This window comes from Euleptes europaea, chromosome 5, assembly GCF_029931775.1.
Source record: "Euleptes europaea isolate rEulEur1 chromosome 5, rEulEur1.hap1, whole genome shotgun sequence".
Classification (NCBI taxonomy): Eukaryota; Metazoa; Chordata; class Lepidosauria; order Squamata; family Sphaerodactylidae; genus Euleptes; species Euleptes europaea.
Window position 1 is genome coordinate 14426056 of NC_079316.1, and position 11655 is coordinate 14437710.

The 11655-nt window shown below is 46.9% G+C and overlaps 1 protein-coding gene across 1 annotated transcript in view; it reads left to right on the forward strand.

Moving 5' to 3' along the window:
- Window positions 1–6446, forward strand: part of PEX5L (peroxisomal biogenesis factor 5 like) — a 195364-nt gene extending 188918 nt beyond the window's left edge. Inside the window, exons 13-15 of the mRNA XM_056849561.1 lie at window positions 1374–1539; window positions 1906–2063; window positions 6242–6446. Of these exons, the coding sequence (XP_056705539.1) occupies window positions 1374–1539; window positions 1906–2063; window positions 6242–6446 (529 nt within the window). The remainder of the gene's footprint in view (window positions 1–1373; window positions 1540–1905; window positions 2064–6241) is intronic.
- Window positions 6447–11655: the final 5209 nt, after the last annotated feature.

The window sequence follows — 11655 nt, forward strand, 5'->3', positions numbered from 1 at the left end:
GTGTGGCTTTACAGCTGGCCTGAAACACATGTGTATCAGCAAGTCGAACAAGGGTGAACCTTCAGATCTTGCCTCTTCCCTTGCATATCAGGCAGGGTGAGGCCTAATTACCTTTTAAAAGAGTTTCGTGGGTGTGTGTGCACACTCTTCATCCTACTCCCCAAAATAGGGTTACCAGCTCCATGTTGGGAAATACCTGGAGATTTTCGGGGCGAAGCCTGAGGAGGGCGGGGTCTGGGGAGGGTCCTCAACGCCATAGAGTCCAATTGCCAAAGTGGCCATTTTCTCCAGGGGAACTAATCTCTGTCACCTGGAGATCAGTTGTAATAGCAGGAGATCTCCAGCTAGTACCTGGAGGTTGGAATTCAAAATATAGCACTTAAACAAAATTATCCAATTCAGGAAAATTTACAATGCAAAACTTGCAGTGAGAATAATGTATTAGAACATTAGAAACAGAACCACTTCTAACACAACAATTATAACATTAGAACAAAGTTCCAAGACAAATACAAATTGTAGCTTATGCTGGCAGAGCTCAGCTAAATTCAGTTCGTAGTCTGTGGTATATTTTACAGTCACATCATACAGCACCAGGAACCATGAGTTGAGTGGCAATGGAAGTCCGGTAAAATTCCATTTCGTATAGACAAATCGTCCTAAGAAAAAGGAAAGGCACACTCCTTCAAACTTTGAATGAAAGTTGCACGGAACAATCTAAAGGCTTGAGAAAGTCTATACGAAATGGAATTTTACCGGACTTCCATTGCCACTCAACTCATGGTTCCTGGTGCTGTATGATGTGACTGTAAAATATACCACAGACTACGAACTGAATTTAGCTGAGCTCTGCCAGCATAAGCTACAATTTGTATTTGTCTTGGAACTTTGTTCTAATGTTATAATTGTTGTGTTAGAAGTGGTTCTGTTTCTAATGTTCTAATACATTATTCTCACTGCAAGTTTTGCATTGTAAATTTTCCTGAATTGGATAATTTTGTTTAAGTGCTATATTTTGAATTCCACACTCCTGCAAGCACTTATTAGCTGTTAAATTTTGAATAGTACCTGGAGGTTGGCAACCCTACCCCAAAATCACATAGCAGCTGCAAAATTACTTTGCATGGGAGGTGGGATTATATTAGTGACTTTATGGGAGCAAGCCAATAGGTGCTCACCACAGCTGACATGACCCTGGTCCAACCTAAAACCCCAAAGAGACACAGGACTGGTTTTGTCACGCTTCACTTCCTGGACAGAACATAGCACATTTTGTTTCGAAGACAGCAGTAACTTTTTCAGAGGGGTAGAGTTGGTGTGGAAGTGATCATCCCTTTCTTGGCCACCCCCTTTGTGGTGATTTCCCCTGCTAGTTCCTTGCTGGAAGAAGTGAAGGAACTGTACCTGGAAGCAGCTCACCAGAACGGCGAGATGATAGATGCCGACTTACAGACAGGCCTCGGAGTGCTCTTCCATCTGAGCGGGGAGTTTAACAGAGCCATAGACGCTTTTAGCGCGGCCCTCACTGTCCGGCCAGAGGTGCGTTTTATGCTTTTTACGGGAAAGTTTCACATGTTGCTGTTCTGTCCATTCTCATTCCTTGCAATACTGGCCAGCCTTAATGGGCTGCCGCTTCACCCATTAATCCTTTAATACCTGAAACAGAAATGTTAATTGCCCGAGCGTCTCAGTTTCAGGCAGATTTATTCTCGCCCCACATTTGGCCTGCCTGCTGATGAGGGAAATCAGTTTTATAGGAGTTGTCTATAACCGCAAGTCACAGTTCCGTGCGACTGCTTTTTGGGTGTGTAGCGGCCGTTAATTTGAACAGACAGGCGGACAAATGAAAAAGATGACCCGTGGGAGGATTGTGCCAATACTAGAAGATTGTCGTTGTGTTGTCAGGATTATTCATTGTGGAACCGTCTAGGTGCCACCCTAGCAAACGGGGATCGGAGCGAGGAAGCTGTGGAGGCCTACACGAGAGCTTTGGAAATCCAGCCTGGCTTCATCCGGTCCAGGTACAATTTAGGAATCAGCTGCATCAACCTAGGAGCCTACAGGTAAGGTTGGACAACTCAGCACCCGTGTGGAGAAAAGCTGGTGCTACACTTTTCCTGTCATGTTGTCATGTGACTGAGAGAAAGACGCCCCATTAGAGGGTGGTGTGGATAGAAGGTTTTCCCCTACTTGGGGTGCAGAGGAGAGCGACGAGGATGATCAGAGGTCTGGAGGCCAAGCCCTATGAGGAAAGGCTGAGGGAGTTGGGAATGTTTAGTCTGGAGAAGAGGAGGTTGAGGGGGGACAAGATTGCTCTCTTTAAGAATTTGAAGGGCTGTCACTTAGAGGGCAGGGAGCTGTTCCTGATGGTAGCAGAGGATAGGATGCTCAATAATGGGTTCAAATTGAGGACAGAGAGGTACCAGCTGAATATTAGGGAAAGGTTTTTACAGTAGGAGTTGTTCGACAGTGGAATCGGCTACCTAGGGAGGTGATGAGCTTCCTCTCACTGGCAATCTTTAAGCAGAGGCTGAACAAGCAGTTGTCAGGGTTGCTCTAGTCTAGGCTGATCCCGCATTGAGCAGGGGGTTAGACTAGATGGCCTGTATGGCCCCTTCCAACTCTATGATTCTATGATAAAGGGTGTCCTTGGAGAACACCAGTGGGGGAGTGACTATGGGCTCAACCACACATTATGATTTATTCTGTGTTTAAGTGATTTTTTAAAAGTTTAGCTATCAGGATTGCATTATCAGGGAGGAGAACAGTGTCCGGGGGGGGGGGGGAGACACGTTAACCCTCCATTCCCTGCCATTATCTTTCTGAAAAGCTACCCTCGAGCTGCTTTTACCCCCTTGAGGGAAATCTTCCCAGTATCCTGTTTTCATCCCCAGTGGGGTTAACAGCAGTTTGTGGGCCAGTGAGAAAACAGTCGTGGAGGAATTTTGGCTGGGAAATAACACCCAGATTTTGTGAGGTGCGCAAAATTTAAATGTGGACCATGGACAGTGTAAGGGCTTTACAACACTGCTTCCCAGTCTCTGGAAAGCAACTGCCCATCTTGTGGGACAGATCACCGTATCTGTCTGTTTCCGAGATCCTCAGCATTAAATCTCCGCCTCATGGACCAGCGTGGATTTAAAAAGAAAGGATACCAGTATCAGAAATAAGGGGATCTATTCCCACTGCAGGCTTCCATTCCCGAGTAAAAACATAACAAAGAGCCACAAATCTTTTTTTACTAATGTAATTTTTCTCCGTCTCATTTTCCCATAAAAGGTCTTTTTTTTAATTCAATCTGAACATCACCTGGTTCTCCCATAGACATTTCCACTCCCCCTCACGGCTAATGTTTCATTAGAATTCAATTCTAAGTGTTTTGAGCGGAGGATAATTAGTTTTCAGTGATGACTGCAGGATGGCGTAGAAGAAGATAAACAAACGGTAGGGCCAGGACAAGTTTTTATGTTTTGTTTCCGAAGAGCTGAAAGTGGTTTAATAGAGCCCATTGCGCACACAGCTGTTTCACTGTAATCTCTGGCTGGATCAGATATTTTTGGTCAGTCGTAACAACACCCCCCCACACACACACACACACATAATTTGATATAAAGTATACAGAATGTCAAGATTTATCCGATCAACAATAATTAAAACAATCCTTAGACATATAAACTTCATTTCTCAGTTACTTTTGTATCGCTGGTGGCTACTAGAAATCATCTCAAAGGTTTTCTAGCGCTTGAAAAACCTGCGGAGCCTGTTTGACCAGAGACAGGAGCAGTGTTGGGAAAAGGCTTGGTTGTCCCCATTCTGTCTAGACACATGTGGTGGTGGTGGAAAGGGCCGTCAAGTTGCAGATGACATAGCAACTTGTTGGGTTTTCAAGGCAAGGGACAGGCAGAGGTGGTTTGCCATTGCCTGCATCTGCGTAGCAACCCTGGATTTCCTTGGTGGTTGGTCTCCCATCTGAGTACTAACCAGGGCTGACCCTGCTTAGCTTCTGAGATCTGACGAGATCAGGCTAGTCTGGGCCATCCAGGTCAGGGCAATGTGTGCATGTAAGGTGCTGTTAAGTCACAGCTGACTCATGGAGATGAACAGAGGTGGTTTGCCATTGCCTGCCTTGATGTAGCAACCCTAGACTTCCTTGGTGGTCTCCCATCCAAATACTAACCAGGGTTGACCTTGCTTAGCTTCAAGATTGGGCTAGCCTGGGCCATCCAGGAGAGCACCCAGACACGTATAGTGGTATTCTTATGATCTAGGGTAGTGTTCTTCAACCTTTCCAGACCCAGGACTCACTGAGGAGCACACATATGAGAGGAAAGTTGTCACCTGACAGGAAGAGGGGGAGCCACAATTATGACACCAGTGTGGTCAAGGCCAGGACCAAGGCAACAGACCAGTGACAAGCCAAGCAGCAAGAGATGTAGCATAAGGATGAACAAGCCAAGGGTCAGACGCTGGAGGAATCCTTCCCACCATCGAGTGGCCTTGCGTTGTCATCCTGCTATGGGAAACGTGGCTCTCTGTACATGTAAGCCAGCTGCAGGTCCTTGCAGAAGGCAGCCTCCCCCAAGATGGCGGCTCTGAAGGGGCTTGCACTGAACAGATAGGACTGTGTGGTCCACCTCAAGGGCCCAACCCACGGGTTGAAGACCACTGGTCTAGGGCGTGGGACTGTCCAGTAGTAGCAACTGGAGTAGTAGCAATGGAGATATTCATGGAGGAGAGGGCTATCCGTGGTTACTAGTCAAAATGGATACTAGTCATGATGCATGCCTATTCTCTCTAGGATCCGAGGAGCATGGCTATTATATTAGGTGCTGTGAAACACAGGCAGGATGGTGCTGCTGCAGTCGTCTTGTTTGTGGGGCTTCCTAGAAGCACCTGGTTGGCCACTGTGTGAACAGACTGCTGGACTAGATGGGCCTTGGTCTGGTCCAGCAGGGCCTTTCTTATGTTCTTATGATTTCCTCCCGATGGAAGATCAGACAGACAAGAGAAATACTCTAGAGGCTGTAAGTAAAGCTTGGTCAGCTTTATTCATAGGATTTCATCTAGAGACCGGGACACGAAATGAAAGTCAGAGGTGTCAGTTTTTCATGTTACAGAATGGTTTGGGTCAGGTCGTAAAATTGGTAGCGACTGTCTTCAGGTCACACAAAACAGTAATCGCCACCTGTTTACTTGTCTGGAGTGTCAGCCCGGTGACTCCTGCTCTGAAACCCGACATTCAGGATTCTTGATTTGTATTGGGCAGTGATAGCAACCTGTCATTGCCTTTTTGACAAAGTAAGGGCTTATGTCCAACGGAGCCTTTCTACAGGTGGAAGGATTTCCGTCCACAGAGTGTGACTCCCTCGCCTCTTCCTTTCCGCCATAGCCCCCTCTTGCCGAAATACTGTCCCCCATTTTTCAGCAAGAGGAGAGAAAGAACGTCACATTCCACAGATGGACATCCTGCCCTCAGAAAAGCTTCATTGGATCCAAGCCAACATCATGTTGCCAACAGGACTGCTTTATATTATACAGATGGGTATTAAACGCAGACCTGCAGGTGACAAGCAAGAGAAACAATTGTATACGCTGCAGGCTACATGAATTCTTATATATCAAACCACCATCAGCTCTCTCTTAAGAAACCTAGCCCCTGTCTCCAGCATAAGAGATCATCCAATTGTCCATTGGGAAAGAGAGCTGTCATCAACTTGAAACGTATCAGGTTGTGTTTCCATGGATTATGAGGGAAAGCAGATTTATAGGCAGTTGTCTCTAAATAGGTTACGGGAAGATGGAATATTTGTAAGCAGTTGGGTGACATTTCAAGTGGATGGCCTTAGGCGAGGAGATTCTGGAAAGGAATATAGTGAAGAGAATATAGAAAAGGGGGTTAGACAGATTCATGGAGGAGAGATCCATCAATAGATACAAACTGGGGTGACTTAAGGGAACTTCCACGTTCAGGGGCAGTCAGCCTAATCCCAGTGGTAGGAGGCAACGTCAGTGGAAGGACTTGGGCCATACGCCTCGTTGGCCCTCAGGGGCAAATGTTTGGCCATGTTGTGAGACAGGATGCTGGACTAGAGGGACCTCTGGTCTGATCCAGCAGGACACCTCGTATGTACTTGAGAGACATTACTCATAACCACGTGTTACAGATTGCCACCTGGGATCCTGATCTTGTAGAGAAGTTGACCTGTGTTTTTGTGTGTTGCTCCCCTCTTCCGCACCACAGAGAGGCCGTCAGCAATTTTCTCACAGCCCTCAATTTGCAACGAAAGAGCCGGAATCAGCAGCAAGTCCCTCACCCTGCAATTTCAGGTAATATCTGGGCAGCTTTGCGAATCGCTTTGTCTATGATGGACCAGCCGGAACTTTTTCAAGCTGCTAACCTGGGCGACCTGGATGTTCTATTAAGAGCTTTCAGTATCGATCCCTAACAGACACACACTTATACAACCGAGCCATCCAAAAATAAAAAACTATTCAACTACATACAGAAATGTAAATGTCTTTCGATTCCCAGTTTGACCAAAAAGACAGACGCACAGACGTTCTCTAGCAGAAGACGGTTCTGCGGGATTTCTCCAGGTCTCCAGATAGGAAGTTTAAAAAGCACAAAACATTGTAAATACCACCTTGCCCGAATTTTTGTGGTGGAGTCAAGTGAATGAGAGCTTTCGTGACATTGATGGGACTCAGGGGAAACATTACTGGAATAAACTGCATTCCTTGTGACATATACCTGTACAAAGAAAGTATTTCTCTTAAAAAGTCGTGCTATATCTTCGGAAGAGCACCCAAGAATGTATTTAGGTAATATTTCCTAAGGATCCATACAGGTCCATTGGATATGCAGTTTTGGAAATGTACGTCTGCAGTTGGGGGATGCCTCATCAGCTTCCCTCTTCCAGATCCTTTCCCCACAGAGGCAACCATCGATGTATGTCCGGAGCATTGCGCCCCTTCTCGTCAGTGTATTCAGTTGTTTACCCACCAGGGCTTAAAATTAACTTCGCTGAATTTTCTTCCTTCTGGAGTCTGATCACGTGAAGCCTTCCGAGGTGGAAATGGAGAATTTGCCGGTCAAATGACATTTTTGTAGAGCTGTGTTGTGCAAGCTTAGAGAGCAGTTTGCACTAGTGGTTGGGGTCTGTAGGAGTAGGGCTGGCCCTAACAGGTTGGGCCCCCTGGGCCCACCCACACCCTTTTCCCCTTCCTGAATCCACACCTCATCTCTCCAAGCCCTCCCTCCTCCCTTCGAATGATAGCCTGCTGCTGGTCTTTAGCGGTCAGCCATTCGGTTTTGACTGTTCCAGAGGCACGTCACCATGGGAGCAATTTGGTATTGCCTAGCGATACCATAATGTACATGTGGCCACTTCTAAGTTGACCCTAAGTGCAGAGTTGTTTTCTGTTGCCCCAGAATGCAGACATGCCCCAGAGAGCTGCGGACATGCCCCAGAAGGTCGGGCCAGAACCAGCAGGCTGAAATTAAATCAAAAAGTTTTCCAGCTAAACATCAGGAAGAAATTCCTGGCTGTTAGAGCGATTTCTCAGGGGAACAGGCTTCCTTGGGAGGGGGTGGGCTTTCCTTCACTGGAGGCTTTTAAGCAGAGGCTAGATGGCCATCTGTCTGCAATGCTGATTCTGTGACCTTAGGGGGATCATGAGCGGTAGGGCAGGAAGGGTGGCATCAGTGTTTGGCTCTCATGGCCCTTTCTTGCATGCCCAGGGTAGTGCCGATTGCCACTTTGGAGTCAAGAAGCAATTTTCCTCCAGGCCAGATTGGCCAGAGATCCTGGTGGGTTTTTTTGTCATCTCTGGGCATGGAGTTGGAGTCACTGGGGGTGTGTGAAGGGAGGTAGTTGTGAATTTCCCGCATTGTGCAGGGGGTTGGACTAGATGACCCTGGTGGTCTCTTCCAACTCTATGATTCTGTGACCCCCTAGGGTGGTCAGGGAGTGTTTTAGGCAACTGCCCCAGGCTTCCTCCCCCTCCTTCGAAGAGGCAAACACCTCTGGCCACAGGCGCTGTGGCAGCTGGTCCACCAGCTTGGGCACCAACTGGTGGACCAGCGTCCCAGAAGTCCATGCACACCGCTGAAGACCTGTTTTGAGCAGAGCTCACAACAGAATCAGGATCTACGAACGTAATGCACTTTAATCTAGATTTCTTGTTTTTCTTTTTGGGCAGGGGTGGGAAGATACCACTCTTTCTGCACTTTGACTGTAGGAGCAAAAGGTACGGATGCCGCCTGCATTGACATCACGGACCTTTTGATCCAAGGCGGAGCTTCCTTCTAGCTGAGACGGTTTAAAAAATGCAAGGAGCGATAACCAGGTCACAGCTTGGAATGGAGAAGGTATCATTGCTAGTCCTGCTACTGTGGAATAGCAATAGGGGATGTACGTCAGCCGTGAAAGGACAAACGTCTGTTCCTGCAGCCTCCTGCAAGGAACTGGAAACAGAACTTACCAAAAAGCATTCCAGATCGAGGCTGGATTGCAGCATCCTCTTAAGATCCTGGATGCAAAGGACCCTCAGTCCTTTGGGACTCAAAACACTAACTCAAGAGTTCAGCCTTCCCCCCCGCCCTGCCCCCGAGACGTTCTCTTGCACAAGCCCTGTTGAAGCGAAACGGGGCCAGGCAGGGGCACAGAACTCTGCTCCAGTGTGGTGTTGTGGTTAAGAGCGGCAAACTCTAATCAAGAGAAACGGGTTTGATTCCCCGCTCCTCCCCATGCAGCCTGCTGGGTGACCTTGAGCCAGTCACAGTTCTCTCTGAATTCTCAGCCCCACCTACCTCACAAGGTGTCCGTTGTGGGGAGGGCAAGGGAAGGTGATTAGAAGCCACTTTGAGACTCCTTAAAAGGTAGAGAAAAGTGGGGCATAAAAAGCCAACTCTTCTTCTTCTTCCTTTCAGCAGGGCCTCCACAAGAGTTCTCTTAAGCCCCGAGATAACAAGTGCCTCAAGCAAAATCCCCTTAAATACTATCGATTTCCGAGAGCATGAACAAAACTGGGACACGCGCGCTACATTTTTAGCTGGAGTTTGATAGTTCCATGGAACATCATTCTTCAAGAATTTGGGGGCAAGGTTAACAAAAATGGGCAGGGGGGCTCCTTCATCCAAACGGGATGTTTCGAAAAATAAACAGGGATCTTGTAGCACCTTAAAACATTTCCAGTATAACTTTCCATAGATGTCTTCAAATGTGATGAGCGTATTCTCATTATGCTGTCCTTTTATGTAGCAGGTATTATTATTATTATTTTAAAAAATGTTATCGAGAATCTCATTTTTCATTGTCAGTACTTTTCATTTTTTTTAATTGATCTTGAACAAAAGTAGTTATATAAAAATGACAAGTAGCAAACAGTGCTCTGTACTGTCAAACTTCGGTGGCCGTTTTTGAATCATGGTTTTGCTCCTCATCAGCAGGTTTTAACAGGGCGTCGTAGGGATATTTATTGGCGCCGCAAATTGTAGGACCTGTCAACCGAAGCAGAGAACGTTTCCTAAATGTGATTTCTTTGTAGTAATCCCCCCCCCCAAAATGGCACCCAGAAATGTTACCTTGTGGCAAAAGCTTCCAATAAAACAAACCTTTGCTTGGTGATTTCCCTCTGAACTCGAGGCAATGTAGGAATTGCAAGAGACCAAAAATTCACATCGACTGCAGAGATCGTCTTCAGCAGCAGTTAGTCCAAGGCCCCTCCGGGAAGCTGTATAAGCTGGGCGTGAAGGGGACATCCCACCCCTATAGTCAGCAGGAGCTGAAAGATATACTGCCTCTGAACATGGAGGTTCCGTTCAACTATCCTTGCTAACAGACCTTGATAGGCCTACCTACGAGATCATCTTCTGCTGTGCCCAAGACAGAGCACTGAGGCCACTGAATTCCAGAAAAGGCAGCTATTGAGTAGTAATAGAGACCTTACACAGCCGGCAATAATAAAAAATTACATTTTTGTAGAGCTGTGTTGTGCAAGCTTACAGAGCAGTTTGCACTAGCGGTTGGGGTCTGTAGGAGTAGGGCTGGCCCTAACAGGTAGGCCCCCTGGCCCCACCTGCACCCCCTTCTCCCTTTCTGAATCCACACCTAGTCTCTCCGAGCCCTCCCCCCTCTTGAATGATAGCCTGCTGCTGGTCTTTAGTGGTCAGCCATCCGGTTTTGGCTGTTCCAGAGGAACATCGCCAAGGGAACAATTTGGTATTGCTCTCCAAGCTTTCAAAGTTCTCCCAGCTCTAACTGGACATGCTAGGGATGAACCAGAGACCTTCTGAATGTTCTAAGCCACACATTCTCCATGGTCTCAGGCGGAGCTCTTTCACATCACCTACTTGCCTAGTTCCTTTAACTGGAGATGCCGGGGATTGAACCTGGGACCTTCTGCATGCCAAGCAGATGCTCTACCATTGAGACACGGCCCCTCCCCAAAACCCCTTTTGCCCTGGGAACCAGACATTTTGCAGGCGTCCACCTGCAAAATAGCTGGTGCAGCCCCGTGGAACGCAAGGGGCGTGTTTCACAGGGATGTATTTTAAATGCTTTTTAAATTTTATTTTTCTGGCAAGGGAAGCCTCTCAGGAGGTGGTTCAGTTGTGCCATTCCTGGCCATACCCAACTACCCCCCCTTCAGGAATGGGCTACCCAGGTAGATCTGCAGCATCTAGCATCGTCTCTCACTTTCCATAGTCAATGCCCTCTTCGGGCAGAATTTCTTTTTCCTGTAATTTCAAAGGCTATTTTTAATTTTTCCTGACCGCAGTCCAATTTCTGCTCTCTTTCTTCCCATTCAAGAGACTATTTTTATGGCTAGCCAGGGAAAACATATATATATATATAAAGCAATGTTTAAAATTAGGAAATGTAATCTCTCTATATTTTTAAGGATGCTTTTTTTCTAAGAGTAGAGCGAATTTGTAAAACAATTCCTTTTGAAGAAACACATAGCCTCAGGTATCGGTGCATTGCATGCGAGCGTGACTGTCTTGGTTGCCTAAAAATTCGCACATGCATGCAAAACAAACCGTCCTCTAAATGCAAGTTTGTGCTCTGCATGGCGAATGCTTCAACCTGTCTTTTAACGAAATCCGCATGCCAAAAGCATCCATTGCTTTTAATAGACATCCAGGGTGCGATTTGGAAAGAGACACCTGGTGAGTTTAAAATGAGAGGTGGGCCACTTTGGTTGCTGCATGAAAAATCGCACAAAACTGTGAACGATACCAATCATTTTTAGTGAGCTGCAAGAATCTGGCTCAGGGCTGGCCCTAACAGTCCAATGGGGCTTGCTCCAGGACCCACACACTCTCTATAAGCTCAAAAAGCCACATTATGATATGCCCTATGCGTGCATACACACACACACCAAACACACACATCTACTAGTTACATATTAAATGTAACTAGTAGAAGAGCCAGCGTGGTGTAGTGGTTAAGAGCGGTGGTTCGGAGCGGTGGACTCTAATCTGGCAAACCAGGTTTGATTCCTCCTCCCCATGAGCGGTGGACTCTAATCTGGTGAACCGAGTTAGTTTCCCCACTCCTACACATGAAGCCAGCTGGGTGGCCTTGGGCTAGTCACAGCTCTCTTAGAGCTTTCTCAGCCCCACCTACCTCACAGGGTGTCTGTTGTGGG